Genomic DNA, 17,267 nt, shown 5'->3' with positions numbered 1-17,267 from the left:
ACAAGGGAGGTTAGTAAAAGATTGTCAAAACAGATTTTTATAAAGCATATTTCATCCAACACACTGATGGAGTCAGAGATAAAGGGGTTAGGGACCCAAAAATTAGTGAACTGAACAGAGAATACTTTCTTCCAGAGGGATTTTCCAACAAGTTAATTATAGTGGAATAGTGTTTTCCAGATTTCAAAGCACATAGATAAAAAAATGTATAACACATGAGATACATGTGTGTATCTGTGTGCATATACAATCTTTTAATTCTTAAGGAAACTCAGGATCAGCAAAGGCAAATATTTGCACTCTGTTTTTCATATGAAAGCTACATTTTGAGATAGTTAAGGCACTTGCCAAAGGAGAAGTGAAATTCTGCAGTTTTCAATCTTGGTAGAAATCATAATTTTTTTTTTTAATTTTTTTAATGTTTATTTTTGAGACAGAGTGAGACAGAGCATGAACGGGGGAGGGTCAGAGAGAGGGAGACACAGAATCTGAAACAGGCTCCAGGCTCTGAGCTGTCAGCACAGAGCCTGATGCCGGGCTCGAACTCACGGACCGCGAGATCGTGACCTGAGCCGAAATCGGCCGCTTAACCGACTGAGCCACCCAGGTGCCCCGAAATCATAATTTTTAAAGGACATTTAATTTTATCTCCCCAGATGCGAAGGCTTTGTTGATCCAATTCAGTTAGCTTCTGAATCAACAGATAGATCTGGGAGAGGCTTGGGCATCTGCTGATTTACCAAGAGTCATAGGGGATTGAAGGCAGTTAGAGGTAACATAACATGGAGCAAAAGCAAGGCGTTCAAAGTTCAGCTCACCAATCTCCCCAAGCTGTCACTTCTTTTCTTCTCTTTGCAGATTCAGCCCTTGTCCTCAACTGCACTTTACTTTCAGCCAGTAGTATTATGATGAATAGCAGTGTGACTGAATTCATTCTTCTTGGGTTGACACAGGATCCAGGAAAGCAGAAGGCAGTATTTGGGGTCTTCTTGATTCTTTACCTTGCGACACTGTTGGGGAACTTTCTCATTGTAGTGACTATCGAAACAAGCAGGACCCTTGGGACTCCCATGTACTTCTTCCTATTCTATCTGTCTTTTGCTGACACCTGCTTCTCTACAACCACAGCCCCCAGATTGATTGTGGATGCCCTTGCTCAGAAGAAGACCATTTCCTACAATGAGTGCATGACTCAAGTCTTTACACTCCATTTCTTTGGGTGCATGGAAATCTTGGTGCTCATCCTCATGGCTTTTGATCGCTATGTAGCCATTTGTAAGCCCTTGCGATACCCAACCATCATGAGCCGGCACGTGTGCAGTGTTTTGGTGATTCTAGCCTGGGTGGGATCTTGTATCCACTCTTCGGCACAAATTTTCCTGGCTTTGAGATTGCCTTTCTGTGGCCCCAACGTGATTGACCACTATTTCTGTGACTTGCAGCCCTTGTTGAAACTTGCCTGCATGGACACTTATGTGACAAATTTGCTACTTGTTTCTAACAGTGGGGCCATATGCATGGTGAGTTTCATAATCCTGCTTACCTCCTATTTTGTCATCTTGTACTCTCTGCGTAACCACAGTGCTGAAGGAAGGCGAAAAGCCCTTTCCACCTGCACCTCCCACTTTATTGTGGTTGTCTTATTTTTTGGCCCATGCATATTCATATACACACGCCCGCCAACCACATTTCCAATAGACAAGACAGTGACTGTGTTTTATACAATTGGGACACCCTTGCTCAACCCTCTGATCTATACACTGAGGAACATGGAAGTGAAAAAAGCCATGAAGAAATTATGGTGTAGCAAAGTATGACTTCTCTTGATACAGAATATTTAGGGATTCTAATGTATATTTCCTTTTTTTTCTAATGCATATTTCCTTAAGAGATTGGTTTTCCTTCATGGACAGGAAAGATGAAATATTCTCATTGGGGAAAAATCCATTAAGGAATTTTAATATCACTAATATTTTATATATTTAATTGAATTATCATGAATAAGTATGAATGAATATACATCCTTAATTCTGAGAAGATTGCATTAGAATAGGATAACTTAAAGTCTGTAACCATTTTTGAACCGCCTTGCTGGCCCTTAGTTGAATTCTATTCACCTATGGCCATAATCTCATGACAATTTCACCTCCTGTGCAATTTGTCTTCAGAAAGAAATGCACTGATTAGTGACAGAATGATTGTGTAGTGTGTGTATGTGTGTGCACACACTAATTCTTTACAGATTTTATTGTTGTCCTTAAGAACTTGGACATAGAGCTAATCCATATGGAACTGGAACTTAGAAATGAAGGTAGTGGTCTTGACTACCTGGGACTTAGCGATGATGTTCTGAGAAATTCTGTGGTGGAATCTGTGCCTGAGCCTGACTCACTGGGGCATCTACATGGATGGACCCTCAAACTCCCAGAAAAGCTGGAAACCTCAGTGAAAACCTGGACTGTCACTGGAAAAAACTCTCAACGTTTGGTGAATGGGGGGAGAAGGAGAGTTTTACACTTGGCAGTGATGGGCGGTATCTGCCAGTCAGCTGCTTTATTGGCAGGGTCCTTCCCCTTCATGTTCACAGAGAAGGGGCAATGTGGGTGTTTGGCAGCAGGAATATGCAGAAGGATGAGGGGTAGAAAGAGGGCTGGAGAACAATGTACACTGCAGAGACAGAAAAGGTGAATGGAAAGTGGTAAGGTTAAGAAAATATGTTTATTAGTGCTCAAAAAGCTGTGGGAATTCTCTTCTCATGCTTAGATCATAGAGATCCCAGATTCCCTTAGATTTTAGATAAGGTCTCAGTTGGGAGGGGTGGGAGAAGTGGTCAGGGGACAGAAAGGTACCTTAACAAACTGGCTCACTGTCTTTGCTTCTGAAAAATCTTGAAATCCTTTTATTTGCCTTCCTTTTGGGGGCTTTTTGTAAGCTGTCTAATTTTAGTATCCTTGATGTGGGAAGAAGGTTTCTATTTCTTATGATAACTGATGACTCCTTGTTAGCCCTCAGAAAGCCAGTGGTTACCTTCCAAATTCTGTACCCTTCCCAATGACCTCTTTTCGTCTGGTCCCGAGAAGATCTCCTTACAGCTTCTCTGTGGCATCTATCTAGTTGTAGGATACTTCTGTTGACCATTTCCTTTGGTTTGGAAATAGGCATAAGGTGATTAAGACACACAGTTCACATCCATTGTGTCTACTCAACATTTCAATATTAACTCCTTGCTACATGAGAAAGGTTACATTATAAATAATTTCTGTGAACACTGGACCCCAAGATAATTTATTTTCATTTAGAAAGTGATTGTACATTACTCTGAAATGAGAAATATTTACTTCTTTTCACATAAAAGCTAAAACTTTAAGAATAAAAATTTGTATAATATAACCTTATCTGTAAATGAGAAAGACTTCAAGTGAACTGGGTGGAGATTGACCTTGGGAAGGAGTAATGAGGAAAGGCGAAAGGGAGTCACTCCAAGTATAGGAACAAGAGAAAGGAAAGGAAGACAGAAAATAAGTCTTTTCATTGGTCATAAAGAAAAATGACTTCATCAAAGTTTCAAGATGCCTCTTATAAAATCCTTCTGTGATTTCAGTGACGAGGAGAGATGTGTCTGTTCTCTCCTCTCTACATTTAGGTTGGAATCCTTCTGTGTAAACAAAAAGACCTCAGCATCCGGGACAGAATCATCACTAGGGTTCAACAGACAATGGGCATAGTTAGTATTGAGGTAATTATAGCATCAGCCACTTCAAATAGCTGGACAACTGAGGAGGGTCTGTAGGAATCTAACAAGTGATAGGTAGTTATAGAGTTCTGTAGGGTACTATAGAGATCTGTCACCCTTGTCCTTTCTTCACCCCATGAATCAGAAGGGGTGGATCAGGTTAGAAGCTAGAATGATAGGGTTTGAACAGTAAAACACAGTTAAGGAATAATGGCAGTGTCTTAGGTCCCCTGAGCTTCTAAGCTGACCTGCAGTACCTAAAAAATTAAAATAAAAATTTCCAGAAGAAAGACAGGATTTTTTAGCTGGGAATTCCAGCAAAAGTGCTGAGATTGCATATTCTATGGGTCAGACACCTCTCCCTGAAACAATCACTGTGGTAAAACAACATCAAAAAGTTCTCTGTGTTCAGATCCAGGTGAATGGGTGGCTCTATGATCTTCTCTGGGACCTCTCAGCTGTTTGGGTTCGATTAGCTATAGTCTGATCCGATATGATCTTGAATGGGACGGTGGTGCTCTTTCCCTGGTGGCCTGTCGTCCAGCATGCTAATCCAGGGTGTTCTCATGGCAGAAGTGTCTCAGAGAGCAAATGAAAGTGCACAAACCTCTTGAGGCAGAGGCTCAGAACGGGCGTTCTGTCGGGGTGTCTACCACGTTCTATCGGCCAAAGTGAGTCACAAGGACTTCCCAGACTCAGAAAGGGAAGGTCTGCAAAGTTACAAGGAAACCAGTGTAGATACAGGGAGGCTAATAACTGTGGGCACAGTGTAATAAATCTGGCCCAAATGCTTACCACGTGCCAGGGAGTTTTCAACGTGTTTTGTAGAATTTAATTGATTTCATCCTTAGCAGTGCCTATACTATACTCTAGGTCTTTGTTCATGCTGGTCCCATTACCTGGAATGTCCTTTACTTTGGCTAACTTGGAAACACCTTACTCGAGTTTTCAGAGTCAACTTCAACGTCATCTCTTCTAGGAAGCTTTTCGTTGGCCCAAATGGCTCAGCCAAAGGCTCTTTATTTACACTCCCTTAGTACTTGGGTAAATTACTTCTCAACATATTCATCACATTATGTTGAATTTAATTAATTTGTGTACCTTTCCATGGCTTTTACATTTCCTATCTCCAGGGAATTGGCATAGAGGAATTTAGAAGCGTGGGATTAAACTGGGCTTTAAACTAGGCTTAGAAATTTATCTGGAACAATTCACCTGATCTCTTTGTATCTCAGGTAGCTCATCTGCCAAATGGGAGCACAATGGTAGTGAATGTATAGATTTGTGGCAAAGATGAGATGAGTTTTAACATTGATAAAGTGCTTAGGGAAGTGCCCGCAATATGATAAATGCACAATACCCTTCATTATTATTGCTTATATTTGCATGATCACAATACACATAATCAGTAATGTTTCAATAAACTGAAATATTTTTAAAACTCTTCAAGGAACTTAAAAAGCAGATGTCGTCTTTCCGAAACAATCAAGATGATGTTCTGAAAAATACTGCTTAGAGAAATTAGTTGAAAGGGTTCAAACATGGGACTGAGCAGGGTATATATTTAGTGCTTCACTGACAAGTTACACCAGGGAGAGTTAAGTCACTCACAGGAAAAGTTCCCTTTCTTCTCTCATTTCCCAGCTTCCTTTCAGTTGGGCACAAGTGATTTTATCTGCCTGGCCCCTGTGGATTACTACAGCTTTGTGATATATTTGCTCTTGGTTCTTCTCCCCCTTCTCCCCTCCCCGTCCCCCCAAATCTTTGACCACTCTCACATATATATTCAACCGCATGGAGTTTAGAATCAGTTTGTCAGTTTCCATGAATATCATCTCTAGAGATTTTGATTAGGAGCTCACTCAATGTGTCAATTAATTGGGAAAAGTTAACAACTTTCAAATGTGAGTTTCTCCTATCATGAATCCTAGAACTCACCTTACTCAGTTGTCATATGTCTTTTTATGAAGACGTTTAGTCTGCTTTTTGTAATTTTTGTTACATCTTTTAGTTTGATGATGAAGACCGTTTATTTTATTTTTTAAACTTGTTTATTATGCTTACATTTGGAAGTAATATTGTGCTTATTTTTGACCAAGATTTTTAATAAACACTATAATATGTCTGTTGATTGTGTTGGTTTTCCTAAGTAGATGAACACATCACCCAGCAATGAATTCTGTTGCTTCATTTTCGGTTCTGATTTTGCCTTATTTCCTTTTTACTGTTACTTCATTGGCTGACACAGAATTTCCAAAGTGACAGCCAATGAACTGGAATTCACCTGAAAGTTTGTAAATTTGTTTGATCCCAAATTGTTGTTTAGAATAAGACTTTACCAACCTTTAAAAAATTCAGCCATCAACATATTCAAATCATTAAAAGTTATATGAAATATGGATGCCTGGGGCGCCTGGGTGGCTCAGTCGGTTAAGCGTCCGACTTCGGCTCAGGTCATGATCTCGCGGTCCGTGAGTTCAAGCCCCGCGTGGGGCTCTGGGCTGACAGCTCGGAGCCTGGAGCCTGTTTCAGATTCTGTGTCTCCCTCTCTCTCTGACCCTCCCCCGTTCATGCTCTGTCTCTCCCTGTCTCAAAAATAAATAAACATTAAAAAAAAAAAAGAAATATGGATGCCTGATTTGTCTTAAAAATCTGAGTATGGGGCAAATTTAGATATATGCTCCCCATAGGGTGACAACAGAGCAGAGCTTAGTCTGGGCAGACTCTAATAGGGGACATGATTTGCTCCCTCTCAGTAGGGAACAAATGTTTTACATTTCTTCTTAAACATCTTTGCACAATTTGACTTTACTCAATTTTTAAAATCTTCCTGGTGTCTGTATGTATATGAGGTTGAGAACTTGGCATTAAGACTCTTAGTAAAATATATAATAATAGCAGTTATAGAAGATGGCCTTATTTCTGAATTTAATGGATTACTCTTCTAATTAACCGTGCCATTTTCTTTAGGCTTCTGGAATACACCCTTTCATCAAGTTAAAGAGATTCATTTTCCTTTTAGTTGGTTGTGCTTTAATTATAATTCAGTTTAAAAATTGACATCCCAGAAATAGCCCCTTTTGCTTTTAACTTTATTATTAGAGTTATATAACTATAACTTTATTATTAGAATATCCTGGTACCAGAAATCAGTAAACTAAAGATTGTATCGGAAACCAGAATGTGTAAAAAATTTCCAGACCTTATGTGCTAAATGTATTTAATGAGAAATAGAGGCATGCTGTGACCTGAGAACTTATTTAATCATCTATAAAAAAGATGTGAACAAACTGGCAGGTAACCCTATAAGTTGGCACAGTCACAAAAAGCTCTCAACAATAGAATAAGAAACATGAAACTAAAGCTAGCATCGCACTGTTTCTTTGATTGACGTTTATCAAGGTATCAAATCTCACACATCACAAAATATGAAGTCTTGGACCTCATTCCGAGGACGTTCCTAGTGTTTATATTATGCGACTCTAATAAAATAAAGATTATCCTAAGCTTTTTCAAAGACCCAAGCCATCACATTGTTGTGGATTTTTCTTCTGTATTGATACATGGAAAAAAATGAAAAACTATAAAACTAGGAGGAGTACTTTACTGTGAAATAAAGATATTTCTAAATGTTTATTTTGAGAGAGAGAGAGACAGAGAGACAGCAAGCAGGGGAGGGGCAGAGGGAGAGAGAGAGAGAGAGAGAGAGAGAGAGAGGGAATTCCAAGCAGGCTCCACACTGCCATCATGGAGCTGGAGGTGGGACTCAAACCCACGAACCATGAGATCATGAGCTGAGCTGAAATCAAGAGTCAGATGCTTAACCGACTGAGCTACCCAGCGCCCCTACTATGAAGTATTTTTAAATGGTACTGTAAAATTCCTTCTACAATCAAAACTGAAAGAACAAATAGAAACTAGCTGCAAAAGCTTTTTACAGTTTGCCTCCAACTCTCCTATAGCACAAAAGTTAAAGTCATTCAGCTTTCCTGGAGAATTTCTGGCTCGAGGTTATTTCTAAGAAACCAAAACAACATTCGTGCTCTTTGCGGTTATAGGGAGCGTCAGCTGTCTCCACACGACATAATCTGACCCCTGTGTACACTTCTCACCTTGCTTCTTGCCACTCTACGTGGACCACCATGTTCCTTGAAAATACCATGGTAGTCCTGTTTTAGAGTCTCCCTTTCTAGAATCTTCATCGCACTCATCCTCACGTGCCGTTTCCTTCTGATCATTGCTGTCATTTATTGGTGTTCTCATCATTAAAAGTATTAAAGTTATTAAAAGTATTAATATATTTCATCACTTTTCCTCAACAATCAGCTGAAATGCTATGGGCTAATAGAATCCTTCTCTTCCTACCCAATATGAAGGACCCTCCACAAAATAACCAGAGCCTTTCATTTCCACAGACTCTGTTCTAATGATCACTCCCTGCCTTTTGTTTGTTTGTTTTTAATTACTTATTGATTATCTCCTTGTTCCCCCCAACTATCTGAACTTGGCTGTTTGGGCAGGGGAGTGGGGAAAGCTCTTCCATTCTATAATCATTCAACAGACATTTATTGAAAACCTAACAGATGCCAGGCATAAATAAAACAAAAGTCCTTCCCACAAGATGTCCAGTACAGAGAAAGCTGGCAAGTAGCCAAAGTCAAATGACTTTTTTGTAAAAGCAATTATACTGTTGATCATTTTTACTAAGAAAATAAGGAAGATGTCAGCGTAGGGATTACGGTAGGAGTGGAGGAATCTTTAACAGAGGTGTGAGGGGGGAGGCTCTATGAGGTGATAGTGCTTCATCTCTTAGTTTGAAGCTGTAAATTAGGGGGAAACAGCCACCTGAAGAGGAGGAGGGCTTGCTCTCAGAGAGAAGCAAAAACTTGAAGAGCTGTGGGGGCAGGTGAAAAAGTCCCACAACTGCTGACGGACAGTGAAGGAGGAGGTGAGGTGCTCCAGATGTGGACTTAGAGGCAGTAGAAAGATTAAGTGGAGAATTTTACCACAAGGCAGGATGCTTCTAAAGGCAATGGGAAGCCAAGGAGGGTCGAAATCAGTAGCAGATCATAATCCTTTAACAAATCCATGGTCCTTAAATCCTAAATCATAAAGAACTTTATATTGTTAAGAAATCCCTCTGGCCACTAGTGGAGAATGGACAGTTTATTTCTCACACGTGTCTGAAAGAATTCCTCTTTATGGGAGACATGATGCTCTTAGCATGACACGCACCTGCCAACAAAAGCCCCCCCTTTCCCCCACAGTTTCCCCATGGCATTTTTCACCTCTGCGTTCCTCAGGGTGTAGATCAGGGGGTTTAACATGGGCGTGATGATGGAATCAGACACGGCCATTGCCTTGTCTATGGGGTAAGTGGCCACAGGCCTCACGTACAGGAAAATGCAGGGCACGAAGAACAAGACGACCACAGTGAGGTGGGAGCCACAGGTCGACAGGGCTTTGCGCCGCCCCGCAGAGCTGCAAGACTTCAGGGAGCAGAGGATGACCACGTAGGAGGCCACGAGGATAAGGAAGATGATCACACACATCACCCCACTGTTGAGGATGACTAAGAGACCCAGGGCGTGGGTGTCCATGCAGGCGAGTTTCAGCAATGGGAACAAATCACATATGAAGTGATCGATGACATTGGGACCACAGAAGGGTATTTGATACATGAAGAGAAGCTGTATTGCTGCGTGGATAAACGCCCCGACACAGGCGCCTCCCAGCAGCAGGTGGCACACCCGAGGGTTCATGATGCTCGGGTAGTGCAGGGGCTTACAGATGGCCACGTAGCGGTCATAGGCCATCACGACGAGAAGGATGACCCCCACACCACCAAAGAAATGCTCCGCAAAGAGCTGGGCCATGCAGCCTTCAAAGGAGATGGTAGTTCTCTCGGAGAAGGAGTCCACGATCGTCTTGGGGGCAATGACAGAACAGTAGGTGGCGTCCATGAGGGACAAGGAAGTGAGGAAAAAATACATAGGTGATCTCAGGCTCTGACTTGTGATCACGGTTACCACCATGAGTAGGTTCCCCAAAACCGTGGACACGTACAGGATTAGAAACACAGCAGAGAGCATTTTCCGCAGCTCTGGGTTCTCTGTGATGCCCAAAAGAATGAATTCAGTTGCATTGTTTGGATTCTCCATTTATTGGGTGCTTATATGAGCTCCAGCTGGGAGCTGGAAAACCTAAAAATGCAACATATAATTTATAATTAGTGATTGTTGGCCTCATGTCTTTCCAGGACCTCAGGGACCTTATTATTTGTTTGTATTCATTTATTCACTATCCAAGCATTTGGATCTTAACAACATGCTAAATGAAGAGTTGAAAAGATAGATACTTCATTCATGCCAGCCTCTCCCATGACATTTCTCCTCTTTCTTTATTTAAATGGTTCTTCCATGTGATATAGTTTTCCTCTTCCTTTTCCTCCCTTTCTTCTTATTAATAGCCACATTTTTTGAGTGCTTATCTTACTCCAGGTACTAGAATAACCCTATGATGTTTTTTGTTTGTTTGTTTGTTTGTGTTTTGTTTGTTTGTTTTTTTGTGGTTTGTTTTTTTTTTTTTTTTTTTTTTTTTTTTTTTTTTTTTTTTTTTTACAGATGATGGAGCAGACCCTCAGAGTTTAGGAGACTTAGCCAAGGTTGCACAGCTCGTAAGTGGTGAAGCCAGAACATGGGCCATACTTTCTGACTCCAATATCAGTGCCCTCAAATATCAATATTGCTTCCTTAGTAATTATTCTGTGAGTTTATCATTTGCTAATCAGTGTGCTAATTACAGTGCGATATATTATCCTGTTTTATCTTCAAAACAATCTGAAGTGGGTTATGCTTCCAATGCTCTTTTCCAGATGTTGTGACAGTTCCATTGTAATTCTGTAATTTACCCATCAGTATTAAATGCTAAAAATATACCTAAAAGTTGTGGTTGTATAATACCTGGGTAATATACCTAAATTGAGTAAGATTATACACAGTGATAGTTGATGGGGGGTGGGAGGCAGAGGGGGGTGGGTAATGGGTATTGAGGAGGGCACCTTTTGGGATGAGCACTGGGTGTTGTATGGAAGCCAATTTGACAATAAATTTCATATTAAAAAAAAAATAAACAGTGATGGTCCAGCAGATCCAGGTCACAACAAACTGACTCAATCCTGAACCAGCCCTAAGTCATTCCTTTTGGTTTCCTCTGTTCCCAAAATGGAGCAAAGTTTCCCGGGAACATAAATGGCAAAAATTAGGCAATTCTGCTCTCCTTTTAAAGAAATGTAACACATCTTGGGAAGTTAAATCTCTTACAAGAGGTAAATCTCTTACTGGAATTTTGATTGCACAGCTCAAGTTGCTAACTTCTATGTTTCACTACTTCTTAAGAGAACAGATGATACCGTGTTTCAAGAAAGTTACTGTTGCAACCCAGAAGAAAAGCTGCAGTGAAGACGTGCCTTGTATACTACTGGGAACTACTTTTTAAAAAAATTCCTTTACTTTGAGAAAGAAAGAAAGAGAGAGAGAATGGGCATGAGAGGAGGAGAGGCAGAGATAGAGAGAGAGACGGAAAGAGAGAGAGAGAGAGAGAGAGAGAGAGAGAGAAGAGAGAGAGAATCCCAAGCAGGCTCCACACGGGGCTAGATCGCACAACGGTGAGATAATGACCTGAAGCGAAATTCAGAGTTGGACGTTTAACCCACTGAGCCATCCAGGTGCCCCACTCCTGGGAATTTTTAAGCAGAGGATGGCTGCTATACCTTAGGAATTTTCGAGAGTATAGCTTCAACTGATGCGTGGAGTATACCACTGTGTGAACGCTGAGAAGTTCCTCACACAGTTCAGCAACCCCACCCCACCCCACCCCACCCCATGCACAAAATGCAGAGCGCCCACAGGTGACCGTGGCAGTGCCATTTATTCACATTGCTTAACCTCCTCCTCTCCCTCCTGACCCAGGAACTGAGATCTTTCTTGTAAGGATGCTTGTGAATTACAAGGAACACTGACTCCAGAGTCCGGGAATGAGACGTGAGTTTTACTCCATGTTGTGTCACTAATGTGGTCTGCCATTTGGGCATGTTGCTGGCATCTCCCAGCCTCAGTGTCCTCACTTGCAATATAAGGATGGCTCACTAGATGAGTAACAACAAAGGACTCTGTTGCCTTCTCACAAAAGCGCTCATCTCTTAATTGATTGTATTGATTGTTTAAGCCCCTGGGTACGTTTTCTTAGAGAGGCGATTCATTTCATGTTAAAAAAAAATTGAGGGGCACCTGGGTGGTTCAGTTGATTGTCAGCCTCTTGATTTCAGCTCAGGTCATGGTCTCGGGGTTCGTGAGTTCGAGTCCCATGTCTGGCTTTGTGCTGGTAGCAGAACCTGCCTGAGGTTCTGAGAGAGAATCTGCCTCTCTCTCTCTCTCTCTCTCTCTCTCTCTCTCTCTCTCTATATATATATATATATATATATATATATATCTCCCTCTCTCAAAATAAATAAATAAACTCTAAAAAATTGGAAAGCCACCACTGTAAGTAATATCTAATGTTCCATTTGTCTTATGGCTTGGGGCTTGAGTGACTTCATATCCATACAGTATAGAATTGAATTTTTCTTTGTAACATTCAGCCCAACACCAGCACCTTCCCCCTTAACTTATTCAGCTTCATTTCTCCGTTCTCCTCATTTTGTTTATTCCACTGTCATCCCATCCACTTCCTGCCAGACTCCTAGCATTTCTTTCCACAGCTGCCTTTCTGTTTGCAGGGAATGTCACTGGATCCAGACCCAGCAGACCTGCCACAAAGTCACAGCCAGGCCACTTACTGGCTTAGTGATCTCAGCCTCTGTAAGCCTCAGTTTCTGCAGTAGCACAATCACTAAAACAGAAAGACATACATAACTCACAGAATAATGGACATAAACTCACAGGATGAGAGAGGGGCCAGAGAGAGAGACCTCAGAGGGAAGGAGAAAGGGAAAGAGAGGGAGGGAGAGAGAGAGAGAGAGAGAGAGGAGAGAGGAGGAAGCTGAATTGGAAAAAAGCCATCAGAGAATCTCTTAGTAATTCTTTCCAGAATGCCTATGAGCAGTTTTTAGAAAACTACACATTTTATTTTCCAGTTTTCATTTCTAAATAAACATTCATTCATTTAATGTTGAAAAATTTTCTCAAAAGGAAACCAAAGTAGATCAAGCAAAATAACTTAATCTGATTCAGGTGTGCACTCGAGTTCATAATCAGGGTTCCTTATTCAGAGAATAAGTATTGCTTACCGATAAAGCAAACAAACAGGTATCGAGTGCGAATTACTGACATACTTTAAGAGTAATAGACATGTATGTACGTATTCGATGTAATTAATTCAATTAATGTTATATTCGAAAATAATTTCTAAGCTATAATTCTATGCAATAACCGAAACCGACATATGAAATGCTTACACCAAATAATGGAGATGATTCTTAGAGCTTAGATTTTACAGTTGGTCAACAATGGAAAGTGGCATAACTAAAGATTCTAAGGTCACTTAACCTAAGATCTTACCAAACTCAGGATTCTGTCACATGAAGTAAGTTCAGAGAGTCCAAGAACCAGGTGCAATTTTTCTAACTTGGTTTTTCTAACCGTGGAGGCAAAATCTCTAGGACATAAACAAGGGAAAAGCCATCCACTTATTACATCTTGGCCAAATTTGTAGAACTGGGATTTGTATTGCTTTCAAAGAGAGAGTTAAACAGGAGACTTAAGTAGTTATGATCTTAAGGAGGAAATAACCTTTCTCCAAGGGATTACCAAGGGATTTACATTCTCTCCAATTAAGGACAACTGCTAAAAGATATCCAAGTACAGTGCTTACCAAATCATTCAGGTTTCTTTTTGAACCCTAGTTGATTGTATTCTTAGGTCAACGTAGACAGGGGTCTTGTTCACCTTCTTAGAAGATACATTATGAAATTAATGCTCTCCTTTTGGCAGAGAGGATCTGTTTGGGCAGCTGTGACATACCACAGACCACATCATTCTAGTTTCATCCCCTGAGGCCGATTCTCCACTGATGAAGGTGCTAACCCCCGAACCAGTGAATTCTCATCCATCTGCTATAACAATGTGGTATTCCCAGGGGACAGGATCATTGCTGGGGTCAGACCGAGCTGCTCCACAGCAGAAGTCGAGGTCAGTCTCAACAATTGAGTCATTTGTTCCTGCACTGTGACCCGTAGGGTAGTTATAGGGGAGGCACATGTGTTAGCATCCAACAGAGCCATGGGTTTCGTAACAGGCATTTTTCCCCTCCCTTTGGAATAATCTTTGTAAATCTTAAGAAGTTATTCAATGGCAGTTGTTACCCTTGAGCAGTTCCACAACATAAGTGGAAGGCTGAACTTTGGTTCTATAAAAGAATTCTTAACCTATCAAGATTCTCTACTCTGAGACAGTCAAACTGACTTACATTATCTCCTAGGGTCCTACTTTTTCCTGATTTTCTGTTGACAATTTTTAATTTTTGTGTCTCATTCATAATTATTTTGGCACCCTTCCCCCACTGAGTTTGTGGTGACTCCCATTCATTGGTTTTGATAAAACATAAATACTATATCCTGGATTAAATGGTATTTTTCTAGTACTTTTCCAGTGCTGAATGTTGAACTGTTCTTACTTGTATTCCAGCCTCCCAGGCAGGACATTACTATCAAATGACAGAAAGAGGCCAGGGATTTTATTATTATTATTATTATTATTATTAATTATTTTAAGTGGACTTCACGTTCAGCACAGAACTTAGCATGGGGCTTGAATTCACCACCCTGAGATCAAGACCTGAGATGATGTCAAGAGTCAGATGCTTAAATAACTGAGTCACCCAGGTGCCCAGGAATATTTTATTCTTTTTTTTAATGGTTATTTACTTACTTTGAGAGAAAGATAGAGAAAGCACATGCAAGCTGGGGAGGGGCAGAGAGAGAGAGAGAGAGAGAGAGAGAAAGAAAGGGAGAGAGAGAATCCCAAGCTGGTTCCAAGTTGTCAGAGCAGAGCCTGATGTGGGGCTTGATCTCACAAACCCTGAGACCATGACCTGAGCTGAAATCAAGTGTCAGATGCTAAACCAACTGAGCCACCCAGGTGCCCATGTATTAGTTTATCCTTACTCCAGTTTCTGCTGCCTCTAATTTGCAGCAACAATTGCAACTTTTGTCTTTTTTTAGTAGTTATGTATTGCATGTAATATATTACAGGAATAAGACTTTTTCGAGGCAAATATAATTGCCCAAAATGGAATAAACAAAGTGATCCTTAATACCCAGATTCCCAGCAGTGGGGATGTCACTTTCTAGCAATAACAGATCTTCAGCAGATTCAAAGGGTAAGAGGGGGTTGAGAGATGCATGACGCTTTTGAGAAAGGTATTTTGAGAATTGAACATAAAAGATAACATTCAGAGAATCTTTACACGTTACTCTGTCATGTATGTATTTTACATTTTCATGGAGGGACATTACTGCTGAAAGTTACAGGTGATGAAGTGTGACAATTTTGTCACGATTTTCCAAACAGTAAGTCAAATTATTTTTTAATGACCAAAGGTATAATTGAAGTTGAATTAACAAAAATTACCTACGGGAACTTATGCCGCAAATAATGCTATAGTATAGTACACGGAATATTAGATTGAAGTTTAAACATATGAATTGCAATACTTCATGTGCTACTGATCAGCCGTAGGTCCTTGGGCGTAAAGCAATTATTAATCTTCTCTAAGTCTTATTTGCTCATCTGTTGCTAAGAGCTGAAAGGGATGGTCTCTGAAGTCTCACCTTCCAAATCCCTCAGGAGTATAAGCGATGTGAAGAACCCAGTTTCCATGGAGACACCAAGATGTAGGGAGTATGCAAAACGTGGCTTTTAGCATTCCACCATATCTTCTAAAGTGTAGGTGGGTGGAAGAGAGGTCAAGGGAGCCCATGCAAGGTGCTAAATATAAGCTTAAAATATGCTCTATAGCTGGTCACAAGAAAAAAATCAATTTGCTTTCTAGGTAGGAAGATCTTTAAAGGCTTTATTAATGTGGTAAAGGAAAGAAGAAGCAGAATGGGAATTCCTTGGTAACTGGAATGACGTCCATCCAGGAATAGAGTGACCATTTTATCTGATACTCAATTTTCCAAATTTATTAAGTAACAGAAATTTTAATATGTTTTAAAATGTTCACATGGTTTATAGTAATTTATACATAATGAGATGTTTTGAAGAGATGTCTGAAGTTCTATGTCTTGGTGACATGTTGAAATCTAGTCTAAATCTGTTCAATTCTAGTTCAATTTGTTTTCACTACATGTGACCAAGATCTGAATCTACCGAGGTTTTTTATATTTTATTTCTAGGGGCGCCTGAGTGGCTCAGTTGGTTAAGCGACCCACTTCGGCTCAGGTCACGATCTCGCGGTTTGTGAGTTCGAGCCCCGTGTGCTCTGTGCTGACAGCTCAGAGCCTGGAGCCTGCTTCAGATTCTGTGTCTCCCTCTCTGCCCCTCCCCTGCTCACGTTCTGTCTCTGTCTCTCAATAACAAATAAACATTAAAAAAAAGTCTTATATTTTGGTTCTACACATGTTAGAAATCTATTCTTTCCAAAAATATTTATGGAGTAACTACTATGTGCCAGATCTATTTTAGGTGCTCGAGATAAAACAGTGAACAGAACAAAGATTCCTGACCTCATGCGCTTAGATTCTAGTGAGGGAAAGAGAAAAATCAACAATAAACACACGAGTAGATGGTTTGTTTCGTTACAAGTTTACATGTACTGTGGAAAAATACGAAGGGGAGGATGGTAAGGATCATCAGGGCTGGGGGGGTGCGCAGCCTGCAATGGTGCTGTGTTGTGTAGTATTGTATTTTATAGTGTTTATTTTTACTGAAGTATAATTGGCATACAATATCCTAGTGGTTTCAGGTGCATGTTATAGTGATTTGATATTTTTATACATTATGAAAATGATCCTCATGGTAAGTATAGTTTCATTCTATCACCCTACAAAGTTATTACAACATTACCGACTCTATTTCCTGTGCTGTACATTATATCTCCATGGCTTACAGTCTGCAACTTTAATAGATGGTCAGAATAATCTTCAAGGAGGACATCCTGTTTGAATAAATACTGGAAGAGAGTGAGGGTATACACTGAAGAAATAGGTTGGAACATTTGAGGCCAGTGAGATTGGAGCCCAGAAAGTACCAGATGAGGTCAGACGGGGAGCGGTGGGTTTGGATCATGTAGGTCACATTAAGTGACTTTAGTGGGTTTTTTTTTTAACGTTTATTTATGTATTTTGAGAGGGGACGGGGACACAGAGAAAGAGGGAGACAGAGAATCCCAAGCAGGTTCCGCACTGTCAGCACAGAGCCCAATGTGGGCTTGATCCCAGGAACCGTGGGCTCACGACCTGAGCAGAAACCAAGTCATACCCTCCACCAACCGAGCCAGCCAGGTGTCCCAAATGACTTCGTTTTTTACAAGA

The 17,267-nt window shown here is 40.6% G+C and overlaps 2 protein-coding genes across 2 annotated transcripts; one reads left to right on the top strand and one right to left on the bottom strand.

The window, feature by feature from the left end:
* Nucleotides 1–905: 905 nt before the first annotated feature.
* Nucleotides 906–1,817, top strand: LOC147576498 (olfactory receptor 4C11-like). Its single transcript, XM_086677404.1, has one exon. It carries the CDS (start codon nt 906–908, stop codon nt 1,815–1,817), a length of 912 nt encoding a protein of 303 aa, XP_086533530.1.
* Nucleotides 1,818–7,650: 5,833 nt separating this feature from the next.
* On the bottom strand, nt 7,651–9,894 carry LOC147576497 (olfactory receptor 4C6-like). Its single transcript, XM_086677403.1, has 2 exons — nt 8,999–9,894; nt 7,651–7,684 (listed from the first exon to the last, which is right to left on the bottom strand). The coding sequence occupies exons 1-2, from the start codon at nt 9,892–9,894 to the stop codon at nt 7,651–7,653; spliced, it is 930 nt and encodes a 309-aa protein (XP_086533529.1).
* Nucleotides 9,895–17,267: the final 7,373 nt, after the last annotated feature.

This window comes from Puma concolor, chromosome D1 (assembly GCF_028749965.1).
Source record: "Puma concolor isolate L17-30 chromosome D1, mPumCon1.1.hap2, whole genome shotgun sequence".
In the NCBI taxonomy this organism is placed as follows: Eukaryota; Metazoa; Chordata; class Mammalia; order Carnivora; family Felidae; genus Puma; species Puma concolor.
Note: the sequence above shows the minus strand (reverse complement) of the source record. Positions and strands in the feature narration are given on the sequence as shown.